This window comes from Lichenostomus cassidix, chromosome 12, assembly GCF_008360975.1.
Source record: "Lichenostomus cassidix isolate B80296 chromosome 12, HeHo_3.0, whole genome shotgun sequence".
NCBI lineage: Eukaryota > Metazoa > Chordata > Aves > Passeriformes > Meliphagidae > Lichenostomus > Lichenostomus cassidix.
In genome coordinates, this window is record NC_139493.1 from 12124686 (window position 1) to 12146605 (window position 21920).

Here is a 21920-nt window from a genome sequence, read left to right on the forward strand (position 1 = left end):
GGGAAGCTTGTGAAAGGAGTCCTTCTGCCTCAGTGTGAATGTGATTGTTACAGGGCATCCTTTACCTGCGCAGTGCTTCGTGTGGTAATCAAAAGTTACATGAATTTAGCAAAGTAAAAACAGATGAAAGCAACTTGGCAGGTTGTTTGATCTGTTTCTTTCCCAGTGCAGAATTGTTTCACAGGCTAGATTTGTATGAAGAAACACTGAGAGCATGTCTGACTTGGAAAGCCTGTAGCCTGCCTTACCACTGGATGTGTACAATAAAACATTCATGACAGTTGGTATGAGAATCATGGCTCTCCATCACTTCAACATGAGTGTACTTGACACTGTCAGTGGTTCTGCATTCCAGTTTCTGGGCAGATTCAAATTCTTAATGTTTGATTGAAAAAACTGCTTCAAAAGTTCTCTTTTTGTCATTTAAAAGTGGTTTTGGTGTTGGTGGTTGTTAGTTTGTCTTTGTTTTTCTGAAAGGAAAGCGTCCTAATGATTATCCTGAGGAGATATTGGAGCATGTTGGAGAGAGGCTTCAGAGATCCTCAACAGGTGCAGAATTGTGTGGGTATGTGCAGCATTAGCCTGGCTGACTTTCACTGGTCATTTCAGAATAGCAGGAATAATATCTTTGCTTTGAGTATTCTTAGCAAAATTGTACCTCTCCTAAGCAGCGACTTCTGGTTTATTGGTTTTTTGTTTGTTGTCTGTGAAACCACAGACCTGGAATCACAGCATGGTTTGATTTGGAAGGGATCTTAAAGCTCATCTTGTCCCAGCCCCTGCCATGGCAGGGACACCTTCTACCAGACCAAGTTGGTGAGAGCCTCATCCAGCCTGGCCTTGGACAATTCTAGGGATGGAGCATCCGCAGCTTCTCTGGGCAGTCTGTGCCAGGGCCTCACCACCCTCACAGGGAAATTTTTTTCCCCCCAATTTCCAGTCTAAATCTACCTTCTTTCAGTTTAAATGAAAGGAAAGGTACATAGATTATATGAGAGGTATTCCATAAAGTACAAACTGCTGAGATTTTTTTCCTTGAAATGTGTATGCAATATTTCTACTTAATTTAAGGTTTTTGTAAGGTTTGAACCTGAACATCTGATATGGTTTTGCCGTGCTGATAGATGCTTTTGCAAGAGTTATTTCAGGGTTAGGTTTTGAATCTGGGAGGAAACAAACTAAAGGCGTTGGTGTGAACACCATGACCACAGAACAGCTCTGACAGTGAACTTCAGTCCTGAACCAGGTCAGCAGTGGTAGGCACCTTTGAGCTGGGCTTTCCAGAGTTACCAAATACCTTCCTCACTTCTCCCTGACAGTTAAGTAACTGCCTGATGAAATTCTGTCTTGGCATAAAGAAATTTTAAAAACCCTCCTACATGCCCCCACCAAACTAAACCCACAAAAAACCTGTTCTAGAAATGGCAAAACTGATACACTGGCCTGCTCTGCAATCTAGTCACTACCATCATTGTATCTGAAATACTAGTTTATTTTCTGAAAGTACTTTACAACTCAGATTTAGAGATTTTATAGTGTTAGTGTAGACTTGTAGTCTAAGTGTGATTTTTGGACAGAGTGGACTCACTGACTCCACACTTACAAAATTGCTTAGTGGAATCACTGAAACCTTTGTTTCTCCAGCTGTCTAACTGGAGTTCTCTAGGGAGTCTTTCAGCCACAAGTTTATGAAGTGATGTTTGGCTCTGCCTGGGCCTGTGTGCACATGCACAATGCAGTGACTATTGACGGGCACTCACTGTGCAATCTAAATTCATGGAGAAATGAAATGTAAATCACACTAAGTTTGTAAGATCTTTCAGAAGGGACTCCAAGTGTTTGATACACAGTTCAGAAGGGATTCAATACCATAACTAAACTGTAATAATAATTATTGTTTATAAATGCACATAGGATTCTACAGACATTCAGCTCTCTGAAAGAGAGAATTGTTTGCAATTGTACCATTTGTTATTCCATCAGATAATATACTTGTAAAGGTCATTGCCACTCATCTTTGGGTCCAAATTTCAATTCTAAAAGTGTATTTATGCTCTTCTGGTGGAGTAAACAAACATCCATGGAGTCTAATGAATCCTAGTGTTGATGTCATTGAAGTCTATCTTGTAGGTGCAAGATACTCTGTAACCTAGTGACATGAAAGTCCTGCCTATCAAGAATTATATTCCTCTTAGAACTAATTTTTTTGGTGTTTCTCAAGAATGCTTAGTCAAGCTGAAGTGCACTGGCCTGACTAATGGAGAAATGACAGAATCCCTTTCTTGGCATATTTTTTATGTGTATAAACCTAAGTTCATTATTTCAATCTCCAAACCAGTACACTCTTGTCCTTTGTGAAGCGCTGCTCATGCTGCGAAGCATGTTACAGGATTAGATTGCTTTGAGAACATGCCTTGAAGGTATTTTGTCTAAATGATTTAAGTGAAGGTGATTTTTGAAATGGTGTTAGCATACACCTTCATAAACAAACATACACAGATGGTATCTGAAATCAAGGCTTCTTGGGTTTAAATGGTTACACAGCAGCTGCAGTGTTCTCATGGAGGTTCTTGACCATTTTTTTACAGTCTGTGTGTAGTGGTGTTACAACGTGCTTGAAATGTGAGGAGAAACTGCCCAACATTGTCAGGTTGTGCTCAGAGCTGAGTCCTCTGAACCTTGTGTGGAAGAAGACTTGCAGAAGTGAGTGTATGTTCATGTACCTGAAGTAACTCTTCATAGCTTCAGAAATTCTGAGCTAAGACTCCTATTTGGTCTTCAAATAAAATGCTACATTTTTTCTTTTTATTTTCTTTTTCTTTTTTTTCTTTCTTTTTTTTTTTTTTAATATGGAAAGAAAGGAGGTGGCTGCAAGAATTGATCTAACCTAACACCTAATCTCCAGTGGTGGTTAGCAGTAGATGCTTAGAGTAGAGTCCAAAACAGAAATAGCCCGTCATGGTGTTTCCCAAAATACTGCCCCAGGAACTTGTGTCTGAGAGTGTTTCTTAGGAGCAGCATCTTATGACAGATGCTTCCACTGTACATAATACAAAACTTGTATATCGTATGAAGTTCCTTTTTCTTTGCTCTGAATCTGCCACCATCTGGTTTAATCTGAGGCACCAGTTTTTCCTTGTAGTTGAATACAGTGAAAAAATTTCCTATTTGCTTCCTCTGCCAATTGTAGTTTGTAGGTCTATCACACCTGCTCTAATCTCTCTCTTTTCTGTATGTCCTCTCTGCTTAACCATTATCTGCATGAAGGCTGTTCTGTGCCTCTTGTCAACACTTTCGCTTTGAGTGAACCTTGTCCTGCCCTACTGTGATGCAGATGAGGAGGCACAGAACACCCAAATGTTCAAATGTCACATGTTATTCTAGAGTCATTGCATATCTTCAAGTATTGATAACTTTGTTCTAGTGATTTTGCAGGAATTTCAGGGTTGGGAACTAGTGGGGTTTTGTTTTATGGGCAGAATACCATAAAATAGAGAGGTGAGCATAACAGGCACAGAATAGTATCTCTGGTTGTACTGCAGCTGCTTCTGAAAAGGCCTAGAAGGATGAGAGCTATTACAGGTTTGGGATATTGGTGAAGTCAAAGGAAAGTGTCCAGATGAGGACTAGCTTTGTCATTTGACTAGTCTTATTCTAAACTCATCATTATTTGATTAACAGGCTTTAGAAAAATAGATGCTTGTAAAGCGACATCCATCACATGATCTGCCTTTAAAATCAGTTAATTTTTTCAAGGTCTGTGAAGTTATTCTTGGTTGGGCTGCTTCCCTGTGGCTGAAAATATTCTTCCCTCCTCCCCCATCCAGCTTCCTACCCAATTTCCTTTTCCTTGTCTCCTGTGTTATAGTCTCTGTCAGACTGATCCTGTGTTGCAGACAGGGCCCCTAACGCTTCCTCTCTCTTTTCAGGAAATTTTCACTACCTTTGTTCTAAGGTAGCCATCAAACAGAATTTGCCTGGCTGCACAGACACTGAAATGCCCTATGAGGCGCCTTAAGCAGAGGTGTTTTTCCACTTTCACAGCTCATTACAATGAGAGGTGCAGGCAGGGGAGCAATTTGGCTGAACAATAGCAACAAAAGTGGAACTTTAAAAACACAAGGAACAAACTCCAGCTTGCCAGACAGGAAAAAGCAGCAATATGAGTAGGAAAAAGAAAAGGAAAAAAAGCGTGGGAAGGGAGTAATAGTGATGCTCTATGTTGTGGCACCACGACAGGGTGCAGATTGCCGCTCTGCTCAGCGGGAGCACAGCGCACTGAATGGAGGTGCCACTGCCGTGTGCAGGGCTGGAACCCAGGCTGGCTTTGGGACTGTGCCCTTGGGACCGCTGTGAGCTCGCCCTCCTGTCGGACACTGGCTGTCCCAAAGGCCGGGCGCTGCCGGTCACCCTGCGGGAAGCACACGGTCCGTGCGTGCCCGAGCAGCGGGAAGGGCAGCGCACAGCGAGGGCAGAGGCAGCGGCACGGGCCGGACCGGCGCTGAGGACCCGCGGTGTGAGGCGCTCGGACCCCGCCCCGGCCCGCCCCCGGCCCGTCCCCCGCCCCGGCCCGTCCCCCGCCCCGGCCCGTCCCCCGCCCCGGCCCGTCCCCCGCCCCGGCCCGTCCCCCGCCCCGGCCCGTCCCGCCCGGCGCTGGAGCTGCGCTGCCGCATTCGCTCGGGGCTGCGGGTGATGCGCTCCGTGCCGCGGGCCGGGGCACAGCTCAGCCACAGCGCTGCCGGGGCCCGGGCACGGCCGGCGCCTCCCGCCCGCTGCTCGCACGGAGCCAGCGCTGAGCCCCGAAAGCGCCGCGCCTGCAGCCACCATGGTGGCCAAGGATTATCCCTTCTACCTGTCCGCCAAGAGGGCAAATCTCGCCTTGGAGGTGCAGACGGTGAGCAGCCCGGCTAAGGAGACCGAGGTACGGCTGGCACGGTTGCAGCTTTGCTTTTCTTTACGATGTGAACTGTATTGCTTTGGGGAAAGGTAACGTGCTGTGAGAACAGACTGCAGTGTATCGATACCCGTTTTGTTTAGGCATCCTTTACTGCCTCTCTAGGTATTCACCTTGCTTTTGGAACAAAGCAAGAAGCAGTCTAGATTTTTGTCATCTGTTACTTTAAGAAAATTAATCTCTCACATAGCAAATTGAGAAGTGCCTGTTTTAGATAAGTAGCTTAAAGTGATTTAGTTTTATTTTGTTCCAGGACTGAGCATTACTTACAAATTGTTACACTTACGTAGGAATTGGAAGGGAATCAGTAAAATGGTGCCTTAAAGCATTAACTGTCTTTTCCTCATCACAATAAACAAAAAAATAATCCCATGTACGGTTAACTGAAAGTCCTGCCCTATGAGCAGATTGACTGCTCTGTTTCTGAAAAAACATGAAAGCCTTTCAAGTGACATTAAAAGTCTTATTCATTAACCCAAATTCAACAATGTTCATGAAAAGCTTAAATATTTGATTCTTTAATTTAATGTCGGTTTGTGTTTGGGGGAAAATAATGGCGACCTTAAGGATTCTGACTGTTCTGGAGGAAAGATGAACATTTCTCTCTGAAAGGTTTTATTACTTAAATATTTAGTTTCTTTATTAGTCTTGCTTGCTGAGTAACTTGAAGAGAACTTAAGTTGGGTTCATTTAATACATCTCCATCAAAGATTAATTACCTCGCCACTTGAATAGAACTAAAGTAAAAGTAACATAAGCCCAGTGACCTTATTTAATCATGATGCTTGAGCTAAGAACTAAGATGATGCTGCACTCTTGTTTTTCAGTGTACTTTTACATAGATTTAATTATTGAGGCTAGATATTGTTAGGTACTAAATGTCTCCCTTAAGGGTACTCATTATACTAATGATAATATTAAAGAAACATGGTTTTAGCCTTTACTCTATGAAGGGATTTTTTGTGATTCCATAAAGTTGTCAAATCTGAAGAGGTGGAGTGTTGCTCTGCTACAGTTAGGAAGGGCAGTTTGATTATAATCAAGTTTCAAAGAAAAAGACTCAATGAAATCTGAGAGCACGAGGAAGTATTGAGTAGCAGATGTGATCAATCAAAATTACAACTTGCAAACAGCTTGTGTTTTATAGGAATAAAAAATGCACCCTTATGCTTTCGAACTGTTTTCTGAGAGTAGGATGGGATTCCAGCATTCTGAAAAAGAAACTTTTAAACATCATGTTTGTCTTAGGGGAGGGTAAGACCACCCACCACTCCAAAATTTTGATTAAGAAAGCAGAAATAAAAGCTACTCTTAGGGAAATGCATTATAAGGACTGGTGTATGCAGCCCGCTTCTTTGAAGTCTGTCAATGTACGGGCGAAAAATCCTTAAGCTGTAACATCAAGCTGTTCTTCCAGCTTTTAGTATTTATGAAGCGAATTAAAGCTGTTGGGCGCCTTCTAGCACAGCTGCCTGTTACTGCAGCAGAGCATTCCTGGGTCTGGGCTGGGCGTTTCTGCCTTTGGAAACGCGAGTTTCATCCTAGTTACTAAGCATGTGAAGTTGGTTGCTTTATTTAATAACTCAAATTGTGTGTTAATGCTGATATGTTCGGAGTAGAACAGATTTTCTTCTATACTGATGTTTTGAGGAACAAGGCAGAAAAGAGAACTGAGGTTTTCTACTTTCAGTTCTTTCTTTAAGCTATGCCAGCTTCCTTGGAAAAAACTCTTTAGAAAGTTGCACAGTCACAAAACAATGACAAATGAAATTTGCAATAAATAGGTAAACATTAAAATCTGGATTCTGATAAAAAGCTATTGCCCTAGTCCAAGTACAGTTATCATAGTTCTTTTTAAGTGTAGTTTAAGGGCAACAAAATACTGCAGTACTAATATGGCAAGCACTCTAAGGTCTTTACATGCATTGTTACATGCCCCTGACAAAATCCTGTAGTACAGTTTTAGGAGTGAACAGTACCGAAGTGTTGGGCTCTTTCCAGCTTTTACGTACTTCAAAAATAGAAACAATTAGTAAAACTTGAAATTGGCTTACCCAAATTTATAAAAAGCCCCACGCCTTTTCAACCATTTTCTGTGTTTCGCTGGTTAAAGCAACTCCCTTATTACCCCTTCTAGAGCAAACGCCCGGACTGGAAGGGCAGCAGGTGAGAAAGAGCATTCAGATTGAGGTTTAAAGGTGTGAATGTGAAGTCATGGGTAGGAGCTCCTGAATTCCTCAGAGTAAGGATGTCCTGTTCTGCCGCACAGGATCTACCACAGTACCTGGATTTAGGCTCCAAAAACTACGATGGGAGCATAGAATTCCTTTACATCTCCATTATGTTGTATGTCTGCTTACAGCTCTTACAGCCCAGAATCTTAGCCCTCAGTCAGAGCTGTTTGCAGCCAGCCTTTTGTTGTCTCCTCCCAGCACTGGTGTGTGGGAGCTCTGGGCTGCCTGGTGCTCAGGACGGTGTTTGTTTGGCATGGGGAGCTCAGGAAGGGGAATGTGAAGGGGAATCCACCAGCATCTAGGCCATGGCACATCATTAACAGGAGAACCAGGCGTGGAGCCAGAGGGACAGGGGCCAGAAGATGATGAGATAAACTCCAAGTCATGAATTTTCTTTGATCTTCCTAAATGTATGTATTTCATTTTAATGAAATATTAGCAAGTTTCAGTTTTGACATATTTCAGGTAAGTTCATGTGCAGTGTAGCTGGAAACATGTCAAACCCCCACACTTGGAATTGCTGATCTGTTCTGCTTAATGGCAGTGTGAAACAAACAGCTTGTCTTTATTTTTCCATTCAGTAAATCGCTGTATGATGTCTGCTGGTTAATTGGCAGTCCAGGTTAATATCCAGTTTGTTCCAGAATGGAAAAAGTCTTTCTTAGGTTGCCTGTACAAGCAGCTTCTAATGAGAGGAAATGCAGAATTCAATAAACTCTACATTAGTTGTCTGTGTTTTTCAGGGTTTCTGTTGCTTCTGTTAATTCACCTCAGTGTGAGGTTTTTCTGTTAATTTGCCTTCATTTCCTAGCTCCTGGTAGATATATTGATTTCTGGATATTGCAGACAAATGAATGATTAGTGAAGGTTGCTGGATGTAATTTGTCCTTATGCTACTGACACTTGTGGTTTGTCTTGCCTATGGCAGGTGAAATCCGAGGTCCTAAGGGTAGTGACCAACAAGGGCAGCCTGTGTGCAGCCAGGAGCCAATCTTTGATATACACATAGTGGGGTAACACGATGCAAACTTCACTGTTTCACTGTTGTCTTTGACCGGGAATATTTCACCACTTCTCTAAATGGCTCTTCAATGCACCTCAACTAGTATTTCAGGTTCTCTTCTTTGTAATGCTGTGATGAAAAGAAAACGTCTCTGGATTTTCCGTGGTTTGCTTGGTGGTTTTGAGGAGACTGAGAAAGTAGGAATAACAAACCTCCTCCTGCTACCATCAGGGAGTACAGGTGGTGCATGGGGCCTTATGGATTTGAAGGAAAATTGTATCACCAATACACACAATTCATTGGATGATCAAGTTGTATTTCTGTGTCAGTTTACTAAAATTGCTTAATAAATTCTTGAGGTGCTGGCAGTTTTAGTCTTGGGATGCCTCTCCCAGGTTTTAGTGTGGAGTCATGGATAATTTAATTACCTTTGTACAACACTGAACTATACTTAGAACTGCTTTAGAGTCACCTTCTTTGTTTTTCTTGACCACATGCCTCAGTTCTAAAAGAGACAATGTTCCATAATTTTCCAATCAGAATAATACCAAGATACTATGGAGCAAAGGCAAACTCTCTGCTGTTTCCAATATAAAACCCCAGTATTTTTAGTGCCAAAATCAATTGAGAATGTTCTAGTTTTAGACTTGCTTTGCTCTGAAAGTACAAGAAGCTTGAGATACCTGGCTTAATTTATTTTTAGGTTTAAGTGTTTGCTGTGTTAAAGACTGTTGTAACATAGGTTATTTTTTCTATTAACCTTCTTTGTTTTGTTTGGTTTTTTATTTCCCTGAAGGTTAAATACTGATAACATCCTGTGGAACAGAGCTTGAATGTTTTTTTTTTTTTTTATTAAACTCCAAGTTTTGGGGGCATTTATTAGAGCTGTTTAATCTGAGGCCAATTTAACTAGTAGCAGACTAACAAAAATAATATTGTTGGGCTTCCTGCCATGACAAATGTTGACTTACCCTTATAAAGATGACTAAAACCGAATAGCTTTCAAAGTATGGAAATCTTACAGGCATGTGGAAATATAGCCAGTTACATGAAGTCTGAAACAGAGTGGTTCTGTTTGAGCTTACTGGCATTGCTTGTGAATTAGGTTTGAAACAAAGGTTACTATACTGTTGCCATTTATAGTGTCTTCTATTTATTACACTGTTAACACTCTGGAGACTAATTTAAGTTAAAACATTTTTCCCTAATGAATGCTCCCACAGCTCAGAATGAATGCTTTGGATATCTGTTTGTCTTGATTCAGATCAAAAAAGAAAAAAGGTAACCAACACTTTTTTTATAAAATGTTATGCAAGTTAGAAACACCAAATTCAGTACTGATGTAAATGTCTCAGAACTTGCTAAACTCCAGGAAGTTGGGATTCTAACAGGCATTGACAATTTCAGCCACTTTGTATGTGGGTTGGGAGGAGGTTAGTTGGCCTTCCAAGGTGAGAGGTAAAGAGGATAAATTCTAATATTCTAAAATGCTACGTTTCTGTACCAGTTTTCACATAGTGCTTATTTTCTGGGCTGCCTTAAAAACCTCTGTGAGTTCCTTTTGTTGAGTTCAATTTTAAATACAGTCAGAAAAATCAACACAATATCCTGGTCACAGTAGTGCAGCAGACACAAGAACAATGACCCCTCAGGGAAACATTTTCCCTTGTTTGTCGGATTCAGCACCACTTCTCTGACATGGAGACTGTGGTTGAAGTTGCTGATAAGAGATGGGAGAGTCAGGTGGAAAAACAATCATAGCAGCAGTGAACATACATTTGCTCTTCACTGGCAGGAAATCAGTGGCTAAGCCCTTCAGGGGCATAGAGTGGAAGAATTCTGAAGGGAGGTACTGGAGGAAATGAAGACCTTTTATGTGGCACCTAGACTACTATTCAGCATGTGTTATCCAGGTCATTGGTTCTGATGTTCTTAGGGCAATATGAAGGGAATCTGGCCTCATTTTTTTTTGTTTCTTTTCTTTCTGTTTGTTAGGACATGAAAATTAGTCTTTTGCTAGAGTGATAAATTTATCTATCACAGTGTAATAATTAAGCTGTGGGTGGTGTTCAATGATAATGTCCCAAAACCTAATTGATACAGTTAAATGGGTTTAACTCACTCTGCTTTGAACTTTGGGAAAATTCCGTTCTTTACATATAGTAGTAAAAGAGGGTTTTTTTGTTTTGCTGATGAAGAGCACCAAAGTATTACCTTCTTCCCCTAAATAGTCTTCTAGAAGCGTTCATATCTGTATAGTGTGTTCTTGGATACAATATAACTAATTATTAGGTGCTAATTTCACTAATGAAGAGGCAAAACCAGCATGAGCTTAGCTGTCAGTGCATTGCAGCGAATGTAAGTGTCCAATTCTTCACAGGATCTTCTGCTTTATCACGCTTGCATGGCTGTTTGAATGCTCTGCTTGCTCTGGCACCAGGTATTGTGTGCTAAGATTTAGGCTTTTAAATGGTAATCTGTGTGCATTAGACCCAAAATATGGCTACAAAAGTTATCTTTTGGCCAAGATATTGTCATTTTGAAATGAGCATGTTACAGTTTAGAAAGCAAGATGTCACTCAGTTTTGCAAGGCAAAAAGACTTAAATGTCACTGAAAAGGGAGCTGGCAGCTGTTAGTCGTCTGAAAGTGGCTTCCCAGTAATGCTGTAGTTGGAGCTGATTGCTGCATTTTGCTGCTGTCCCATAGCAGAAGGGTCATGTTTTGAGTGTTAAACATTAAAAGATAGAGCTTTCCTTGCTTACTCAGTAGTCTAAACCATTAGGTTAGAGTTCAATGTATTGAAGATACTAGAGATTGTTCATTAGTTCACTAATTTATCATATATGTATGACAATTGTATATATATGTAAAGAGTAAATTAGAATGAAGAAGCAATCTGAAGCACTGTGTCCTTTGTGCCTAATTAGAGACATGGCATCTTTGAAACTTCTTGTCTGATAGCTTTCCATCTTAAATTGGTGATAATCACTGATTATGGCATTGTGATTACTCTAATTTTTCTTAATAGTACTGTTTGAAATGACCACTGTCTGGTTTTCAGAACCATCTGTATTTTGGACAGGGATTTGCTTCCTTGTATCAGTTTGTTCACATTTTCAATTTCTTTCTGAAGTTGCATGTGTACGTGGTATTTCCAGCTTAAATTTTTTTCTCTCTGAATTCAGATGTTGCCAAAGTCATCTTGAGTTCAAATATACAGCTCTCTCCAAAAGCCATCTGCTCTTTGTTCTAGCCTAGTCAGGTATTAATTTGACTTCACTTGACTGTTCAGCCTTTGAAGTTCCTCCACTCATGTTTCCCTCAGCTTTATTTAGCATTATATCAAATTTAAAGCCCTGTCAGATTAATGTTACTTGTTCACATATACCAGCTCCACATTTTGGAAACTCTGCCAAACTGTAGTCTGGATCTTTTTTTTTTTTTTTTGAAAGTTACTTCCTGTATTTGTTTGGCAAGCCTTCATAACTCTGAAAATACAGTCTAACATGCAATAATTTCAAAACTCTGAAACAAGGGTTTTAAAAAATACCAATAATAATGACTTTAAAAGGCAAAACATTGTAACTCCTGAATTTTTTTGTGTCATAACTTGGCCTGGTTCCCAGTCTGCACAGGTCATGGTTATGGCAAGTGGATGCAGTCTCTAAATCCTATCTCTAAATCCCCTCTATTTCCAAGTTCCCTGAACTGGGAGGAGGAAGGCAGGAGGAGAGTGGCAGTGATGGCTTTGGTAGCTCTGAGTCTTTTGAGCACATTCAGAGCCACAGATCTGGAGTCTGATGTTCATTCTACCAGTGCAGATATCCTCACTGGAGCCTCCTCATGCTGGGCAGACACAGTTCCAGATTTATGTCTCAAAGGATTTTATTAAGATTGTGGAACTTCTGGTTAACTGGAAAACTGGAGAGCTTTCAGAGACAAATTAGTGAAATAGTGAACATATTGGACTAATGTGCAAGTGCAGATTCTGGTCAGTCTCTCTGGGTAAAGCAGAGCAGCTCACAGTCTCCTCTTTCCATTTGTTTTATTGGTTGTGATGAGCAGAGTCCTTGGTGAGAAAAACAACCACCTGTTCAAAACTTGCCCTTGACTGTGGAATTCTCCCTGTTCAGATCGTCTTGGAAATTTGTTCAGCTTCTCTGTAGTGCTGGTTTGGAGAGGTGACACAGCTTGAGAGTGAGGGTGTTGATGAAAGGGGAGGTAGAGGCAGAATGGATGTAGACAGTTCATCACAAATGCTGTGATCAAATGTGTAGCAGGTTCAGTATTACTGTCTGACAGTTTTAGAATTGCTCTGGCAGAGCTATATTTTCATTGCACAGTCAAAGCCTTATTTGTACAAACTCCATTTATCTAAGGTAGAAAGGGTGACACTGTGCTGATGGCTTTTGTTAGACTTCTCTGAATAAAATGACACCTGGAACACTAAGATTTGATGAGCTTTCACTTCCAGCTTGGTATCTTAACCTACCATACAGTTTCTAATGCAAGGTGAAAATCACGTTAGGAGTGTTCAGTAAAGCTTTTCCCATACTTAAGAACTTACGATTAACAAGATTTTCTTTCAGAACTCATTGGTAAAGGTGTAAAGTCTCAAGCTTCCGAAGTTAATCTTAAATAATGCTATTTGAGAGAATCCTGTAATAATGCTGATTTTTTTTCATTAAAATTGAATTCTGATTTTGAACTGCATATTTAACTGTTCTGAATTCTGATCAGAATTTTCCATGTGAAATCAGAACATGAGACATTGCTTGAGGAATTCAAGGTGGGGTGCTGACACAGAAGAGCAGAACTGCAGGTAACGGACCTGCCTCTGCCTGCTGGGAGGAGAGCTGGCCTCTAGTGGCTCACAGCAAGAGGTTCTAGAAGATCCTAATGGCTTTTGAGGGTGGCTGAAACTCTGCTGGGAGTTTATTTTTAAAATCAGTTTCTGTTTTCAGTGAGGTTTTGCATCATGAACATTGGTAAAAACTATACTGCCTTAGCATTTTTCTCCTTGGAATGGATGGGGGCAATGGAAACCAGAAAGGATATGGCACAAAGAAGGAGTAATAATTTCTATTAACATTGCTCCTTCTTTCCCTGTGTCCTGCAAAGTCCCTACGATGTTCAGTCCCAGTTTTTGCTTTTGGGCAGGGGTGTTGGTGCCACAGTAACCCACGGTGCTGGGGCAGAGCTGCTGGCACAGAGATGCTGGCATGGCACTGCCACCCGGCTGGGCTCCATGTCCTTGCACTGCAGTGCAGCAGATTGCTGCCCAGGCTGGCATCTGTGCACCAGCACTCCCAATCAGCAGAAACCAGACACAGCCCATGGCTGTGCCACCAGTTAGAGAAGAATTGCACTGCAATCTCAAAGATTTTTCCTCTCTTTTTGGGGAGTGGGGGAGGGGGTGAGGATGCTGCTGCTGGAGATAAGTATGCGAGTGGTGCTGCAATGACGTAAAAATGCTCCTTCTGAAACCTGCCTCCAAGACATGATTGCTGAAAAGGAAGGGTTATGAATAACAGTGCAATGATGAAGATAAGGATTTAACTTGCTTTAGACTGCTACAGTTCTTTAATGCCAGGTTTCATGTGTGATGGAATACATTATTTTTGCTAGAGGGTTAAATACTTTGTTGCTCATCTCAGCTGGCTTTTATGGATTTCCAGGTCTGCCTGCTGAGAAGTAAATTAAATATGTAGCTGTTTCTCACCTTTCCTCTGTTGCTGCACTAATGGAAGAGAATTTTTCTTGCCAGTAATACAGATGGTGATCATCGCTGCTGAGGTTTATTATTTTTTGTTATCAAGAAGGATGACAAATCTGCATTATTTCCAGAAGGATTTCTATTTCTGAAGAAAACAGTAATAGGCATGCTTTATTCTCTTAAAGCTATGTCTGGACAATTGGAGGCATAGCAAACCTACACAAACTTTATGAGCATGGCTGAAAAAGAAAGATGAACTGCTTTAGGATGTCCTTGAAATATGGTGTTGGATGGGGTTTTTAACTTCACTTGGAAGGTTTGGCTCTTTTTCTGTTGCCTTTTGCATGTGCTGTTCAAGATCCATTAAATGTCAGATGGAGGTTAGGAAGCCAAGGGTAACTGTTCTATTTTTATGTATTTATAATCACTTATTTTCTGTGTTATGATTTCTGTTAATTTTAAATATATATATATATATATCTGCAGGACAATTGGCGTATTTTTTTGAAGTGGTTATGTATTACTTTGAGTGCTGTTATGCTGTTAAAATATATGTGAAAAGAACAGCATTTAATTGAGTGCTTTGTGGTAGATTTTTGTTTAATTTTCCTATGCAAAAAATAAGTATATGTAAGCATATTATTGTGTTTGCCTGTTTATGTGAGTATTTCCATAAGAACATGCATTCAAAGACAGTGAGAGTTAGAGATTCTGTCTAAATTATATTTCCTGGAAGAAAATATGTTTAATTGAATAGAGTCACATGCTGACAGTACCAGATGCAAAGGCACAAACAGAATTTTGTATAATTGAAGATATTCCTTTCAGTGAGATGATTGCCATAACATGCATTAGCTATAGAGCATTCCTGAAAATTTCTCTTCTAAGAATGAGTTAAAACAATCAAATGATTTAGTCTTTCTTTACCTCCCTTCCCCTGCACTGCTGGCCATGCCAACTTCTCCATCATGACATTTTTCAGCCGTTTCCAGGACCTGTCTGTACCAGCCAAGAGCAATCTGTCCCTGTCAGCATTTGAAACTGCTTTTGTTTATTTACTGCCCTAATTACAGACCAGGTTTGCAAACACGCTTGCTACAAATGCTTTCTTAGGAAAATCAGCAGAACTGTTAGCAATCTTTATCTGATTACACTCCCTTTTTTTATCCTTTCCCTCCTCCTCCCTGTGCTGCAGGAGCCCAGCAACAAACGGGTCAAGCCTCTTTCCAGAGTCACATCCCTGGCCAGCCTCATTCCTCCTGTGCGAGCCACTCCGCTGAAGCGCTTCAGCCAGACCCTGCAGGTAATGGCAGCCACGTCCTGCTGCAGCCACAGCAGCTGCAGCTCCTTCCAGGCTCCTGGGAGCAGGAGATGTCACACACCCCCTGCTCTCTGATGTGCCAAACACACTTGGGCACCTTGTCACCACAAGGTCATGCAGCTTAAAACTCACAGCTCTCCCCTTGAAATAAACTTCTCTGTGCAGATAATTAATGTTTTTCATTTAGCAGTGTGAAAACTATTGCACCTGCAGCATATAAGAATTGTTTACTAAAGGATTACAGTTGCTTTTAAAATTTGATGAAGAGAATGTTCCGTGATACTTTCTGTTAGGGTTGGTTGGTTTCTTTGAAAATGTTATTTTTGGTATAGTTGGTCAGGTAGGACTGTTAAATTTCCTCCCGTAGAGTGAACTTTGGCCTTACCTAAACAAAAGAGTTAGTGTACAATTGGAAATTTCTAAGTAATTTTCCAAAGCTGATGATGAGATTTAATAAAGGCAAACAAATTTTAAATGCAGTTTCTATATTACAGATTAGGTGTGTAATACTTAATATACTTAGAGACTAATGGGACTTCACTTTATAAAGCATTTGTGCCTTGAGGCCTAGAGATTGCAAGATATTGTAGTGCTCAACTCCTAATGGCTGTGCAGTGACAGCTGGGAGCTGCAGCACTGCTCTGGCTCTGGCCTGGAAAGCCACTGTTTCCTCTTTAAAGCAGTTTATGTAAGAAGGCATGTAAAAGATCTAAAGAAAATTATTTAACAAGCTTAATTTCTTTGAGAGGCACTCTAAAAGTAACTTGAATGTGTTACAAATTTTCCTTAATCAAAATTACCTAAATTAGAACTTTTCTGAAGTTGCCTTTTTAAGGAGGAAAGAAATAAAAGAGTCTTATGAGAAATAAAAAGTCATGGGAAAGAATCCCATTTTTCTGTAGTGGTAATTACCTAGAAAATGGATATTACAGTGTTTTCTAGCATCGGTTTTCCTGTCTTTGGTTTCTGTGATGTTGAAAGTGGAGATTTCTGCATGGGCTTGGAGGATCAGCCAAATGTCTGCATCCCCTCAGCCTGGCATGGTGCAGGTGTGATGTGAGCAGAGTTCCCTGTATTCTCTGGGGTGCAGGAATCTCCTGCAGACTCTGCCTCCAGGAGAAATTGGCCCAACTCTGAAAGGACCACATTAATTCCAGTTGTGAGGAGTGTGGAAAGGGATTTAATTTTTGGCTAAACTGCTGCTGAGCACAGTGCTTCCCTTTCCACAGCCTTGGGCAGCTGCTGGCCTCATTTAGGTACCTGTGTTATTGTTCTGCATGAAGGCCTCTGGGACTGCACAGTGCAGTGTGCAGTACAATATTGTATTTAATAAAGTTGTTTTAGACTAACCAAAACAACGATCCTTCCATGTATGCAGTGGCAGCTTCCTGACATGAGAGCTGAATTAATGTGTTTCAGGGTAAATTTTGTCCAAAATAGGAGGGAAAATAATGGGTTTGTTGCAAGTCCTACTGTTGCAGGCATTTCTGTTTTGCTCTGTTCATACTGACCATAAGAATATATTTCAATTAGCAGATTAAACAGTGATGTTACTTATGCCATCCCCTCTAACTACGTGCTTGAAGGAGCTGTGATGAGAAATCAGCTATGTTCCCCAAATCTTAGGTGTGAATTCATTTCCAAGTGACAAATGCTGGTGATTTTCCTCAAAACTGCCTTCATATCTGGCTGTAAATTGACTTCTTATCTGATTTTTGTCAATAGCTATAGAGCAGGGACAAAAAAGACTAACCTTAGGTGTCCTACTTGGAATTATTTAGAAGCATTCTGGGAAGTATGTGTAGCTATTTCACTTTATTAAGTATTGACATAGCTGTCACTGTGGCTTGAGAATAGTATAGATTTCTTTCCATCGTGTGATTTCCTGTAAAAAAGAAAAAAATGTTGGTTTTTCTTACTGGGTGAACTTTTATATATCTTCATTGTTATTTCAGTCAAAACCCGTGTTTCTTCTTGCATTGCTGCTAGATGTTCTGTATCTGTAAAATGAAGAGAACTACTGTCATCACCACAACATGCAGAACAAACAACTTCTTCCCCTGGAAGAAAACAAAACAAAGTCACCAGAACATCCATCTAAAAAGACCACTCCACCAGCATCAGTAAAAGGAATTAGAAAATTCTGAGATTCCTTTATGGCATTTCAAACAAACTTTCTTAGATATTCTTCTAAATGGAAGATACATGTAAGAGGAAAAAAAAAGCTTGTTGTGTATAATTTTCCTTACCTCTGTTCATGTAACTTCCACTTTACATTAATGGACATTCAGCATGAGGAGAAACATTTCTGTCTGGGATTTGTACAGTGTCTTTTAGGATAGATCCTTAGAAACTTTTCGTATTTTGCATATTTTATTTATCATAGAAGTATTTTATTTTTTTTAATGTATATTTAACATTATTTCAATTTTCCACTTTTTTCAATACTTTTTTTTTCATAAGGATTCCAAGTAAAACAATTTAAAGTCGTCCTGGTTTTCTTTCTGGGTTTTTTGGGGTTTTTTTTTTTGACTTTTTGTGGTCATTCTGTTTCTGTCACGCAGGGCAGTGTAGACCAGCTGACTAATAAAATGCTGTTAGCTTCATTTTTGTCAGAGTCTGTCTGTGTAGCTGCAGGACTCCTAATGCTAAGCAGGTATTTTTATTTGTTAATCCACCTGGGAAGCCAGTTTATTTCAGAGCTGTATTTTCAGTCTCCATCAAGCTAGACTAATGATTATGATGATCTGCCTGGTCTTATTCACAGCTGTGCTGTTTGGCTTAAAAGCAGAAAATAGGATCAGAAAAAGAACTCCAGCTGATGCTGAAGAAAGAAATTGAAGTCTGGCTGGCTTCTTCTGCAATTTCAGTTTTCATCAGCATGTCTTAAATTTAAGTAGGGAGTCCAAATTACTTTTATCTGTCTTAGGACACCAGAAATTTCTAAAAATCCTCAGGAAGAAAATTTCTTTTAACATCATTTATGAATGCCAGGGCTTTGATCAGTAGTGCCCTTTTCCCAGTACATTAAGGTGTTTTGCTTTACTGCAGCTCTAATTAAGGTTTGTTAATTGACTTAATTAACATGAGTAACACATATGTCCTTCAAATAACAGTCTTCTAACAGCCCGGGAAAGCTGTTGTCATCAGTGAAATATAGTGAACAAAAGGAGGGGTTGTGGATAGATTTTTCCCCAGCTCCTTTAGTTGTTGGAATCATATGAAAAGTTGAGTCATCCCTCATGGCCATCATTTTTAATTAGTGTGTGGGTCATGTTTCTTAAGGAAGCCAGAAACTGAGAAAATACTTTTAAAAGATTGGAGATACCGAAGTGCTGTTTTGACATTCCTGCATCAGAGTATCTTCAAACTCATTTAAAAATTTTTTGTTTAGGGTTCTATTCCAGTAATAAATAACCTCAGTTCCCCATATAAGGAAAGGTACTCTTTGCATGGTTGATGAAAAGGCTGATGTATGACAGAAATCAATTAAATACATACTTATTGTGTCTAGGTAGCAAAGATGCTAAGCAAACAAGCAAGCAGGATTTTGGGGAGTTTGGTTTCATTTTGACCCTTTTAGCCTTTTTGTGTCCCTTCTGCCTGATGAGGACAGTTCAAGGCTGTAGAGAATTGTCTGGATTGTTCTTGTGCAGCAGAGAGGAACATTTTGTCAGTGCATGTGAAAGGTTGCTTTTCCCAAAACTTGGTGTAATTTCAGTTTGCTCCATGATTCCTCATTATAACAAGTGTAAATTAAGCATGTAATTTCATGTGTGTTTCTATATTTTCTTAACTCTTGAAGGAAGATGAGCTCCTGACTTGCAAAGTTTTGGAAGGGGTGTGTGTGTTTATTGTTAAGGTCTTTGTCAATTCCAAGTAGGACTCAGAATGGCTTCTGTAAAAGACAAGTTTTTACTTATATTATATCTTCTGATAGGGTAAAAACATAGTATTTACAGGCACTGTTGGCATTTCATGAGCTGTTATGTTCAGAGAAGAATTTCAAGTATTGTCCTTTGTATATGCTGCTTTCAACCTGGAAATTGAGAGAATTTATTTTGTTTTAAATATTCTTACCCAAGGCAATTGAAACATGATTGCATTATGTAAGGCAGGTTTTAAATAACAATAATAATGTAGAGTATTTCAACTATGTGAAATAGTTAAAGCATTTCAGAGGTACGACCTCGAAAAGAATTTTAATGAAGAAAAAAAGAAATATTTTCAAAGTGGAATAGTAAGAGCATAAAGTATCCATTCTTAGTCTGAAATCTTTCTAAGAGTTTGCAGGCAAATAGAACTCTCAAGTCTCTCCTAAAATTGAAATTTGTTTTATTGAAGTTTAAGACCAGACCACGTAATACAGGGATGCTGGTACACATTGGTGGAGTTTCTAATATTTGCATTAATTCTAAATTTTTTCTGAGGCAGATGTGGAATGTATCAGTAACTCCTGTCTGTTTACTGAACTAAAACTCTGTATTTGGTCAGTTCTGTTAGTTCAGTGTGCTGCACCATTCTGCAATTATCCCTGCAGCTCACTCTTGCTGTATGGGAATGCACTGTATAAGGTTTGTACATGTTGAGAACAGGACAGGGACAGAGTTTCTGTAGGAATGAAGCTCCTGCCCTTCCAGGCAGATGTATTGAAGTAATTTCTCTTACATTCCTGGTACTAAATGTTGCTCTGAAGTTCAAAACAAAAGCTAATCAGAGAACATTTGTTTGTTGTACTGAACTGTGTATATTAATCCCTTAGAAAATGAGAAAAGTGAGAGTGTAACATGAAACTGTTGTGCCATAACCCCAATTCTCTCCTTCAGCGCTCCATCAGTTTCCGCAGCGAGAGTCGCCCCGACCTGTTCAGCCCACGGCCGTGGTCTCGAAATGTGCCTCCTGCTAACACAAAGAGGAGAGACAGCAAACTCTGGAGCGAGACCTTTGATGTCTGTGTCAATCACATGCTTACATCCAAGGAGATCAAGCGGCAAGAGGTATAGATATCTTTTTTTAACCATAAATTTCACGTTCAAAAGTCACCTCTAAAGCGTGGAGTTGGGAATGCTTGTAGGCATTGGGATAGCAGTTGAAGATGTCCTGCAATTAAAGCATGTCCCAACTTCCACTAGGAGCAGAATTCCATCCCTAGTTTTTGTGACTCAAGCTTTACTAGATGAATATATCCTTTGTAAAAAGCTCATCGTATTTCCTTAATAAACCTGAAGTTACTGAGGTATATTGTCCTGTGCTTGGCTGCATGTGTTTACATGTTCTGTATGACACTTTGTGTAGTCATGGTTGATTTTTTGGTGTTTCATTTTGTTCTCGTAATGTGAGATGAAGACGGTGTGTCAGGAGCAGGTGTTCATCAGGTGATACATACACACAAAAATGCACCATCATTTCCCTTGTTGGAAAAGAGGAAGTTTCCAGTGCTATAAAGATGACACACTGATCAAAAGATGTGTCTTCCTGAGCAAAAAAAGAAGTATGCCAGTGGTTTTAATGTGTCAGACTAGACAAAGTCTAAATAGTTAATATTACAGTCAACACAGAGCTCCTTCACAATCAAGATATTTTTATTTCCTAAAGAAATTTCTAGCAGTATCAACAAAGTTTATAACAATCTCCCTGAGAATTCTTCAGGGACTGAGTCATAAATCAAACAACAGGAGTGTCAAGCATTTCTTGTGCAAATTTGAACATTGTACAAGAATTCATAGGAAATAAATTTGTAATTGAGAACTTCAAAGGCAGCTTATTGAAAAATAAACTGTAGAAACTGTTTGCACAGCGTATAGCAGTCACTGCTGTCTGGGGCAGAAGCCAGGATCCTTGGTACAAACCAAACAAGTGAGCTATATCCCAGGAAGTTTTGCTGTGTATTTGTTCCCATCCTGGATGCTTTGCTGGGACAGCTGTCCTGCTTCCAGTGGCTCTGCTGGTGAGCTGCACAATGGCAAACCTGGCAGGAATGTGTTCCTGAGCCCCAGGAATCTGCTCCTCCTGGGAATGGGCTTCTGTGCTTTATGCTGCTTGAAAGCCTTGACTGCAAAGCTAGGAATTCTGGCCCAAAATGTCCTTAACTCTCACTGTACCCCAGTTTAAGGAGGAAATAATGCAATAAGCTAATAACAATGGGGCTTTGATAAACCAGTGAATTAGCACGGTGTTATTTTTAATCTGCCAGCTTTAAAGCCTCAAATGTGCTTCAAGAGAAGTAACTAACATCAGCCAACAGTTAACTAGAGCTCAGCCTTTGTAACAAAAAAATGAGCTTGTACCAAAATAAAAGTGCTCAGTACCAAAGAAATGCTGTAAGCAAATCTGTCTTCTGCATGGTAGAACCACCTGTAATTTTTGCCACTGCATGTGTTAAAATGGAACACCACAAGCTCCTATGCAGACAGGTGTCATAAGTGGTTAAGATACAGTCAAGTCAAAACACCACACTGAAGATAGCTTCCCCCACCTGGGAATACATCCCTTTGGAAAAAAAATTCTTTGGCTATTTGAGATAAGCATTTAATAACATTCTAAAATAACTCTGTTTTAAAACACACTGCACTTGATTCTGTAATTATGGAATAAAGCCTTACCTTATTTCTGTAGATATAGCAGAGAAATGCGGTTACATGGTGCTAAGAGAGCTGTTCAAAATGTAACATCAACCCAGCAAGTGAAGCA

General features: G+C 40.0%; 1 protein-coding gene across 6 annotated transcripts in view; it reads left to right on the plus strand.

Annotated features, from left to right (window-relative positions):
* The window catches only part of ARHGEF3 (Rho guanine nucleotide exchange factor 3), a 99522-nt gene that overhangs the window by 71614 nt on the left and 5988 nt on the right, over nt 1–21920 (plus strand). For 3 of the 6 annotated variants that reach the window (XM_085072698.1, XM_085072699.1, XM_085072701.1), the window contains 2 exons: nt 15105–15212; nt 20057–20227. In XM_085072698.1, coding sequence (XP_084928824.1) covers nt 15105–15212; nt 20057–20227 — 279 coding nt within the window. Of the gene's footprint in view, nt 1–4657; nt 4922–13637; nt 14226–15104; nt 15213–16102; nt 17438–20056; nt 20228–21920 lie in introns of those variants that run through there. The other 3 variants (XM_085072702.1, XM_085072703.1, XM_085072704.1) reach the window with 3 other exon arrangements.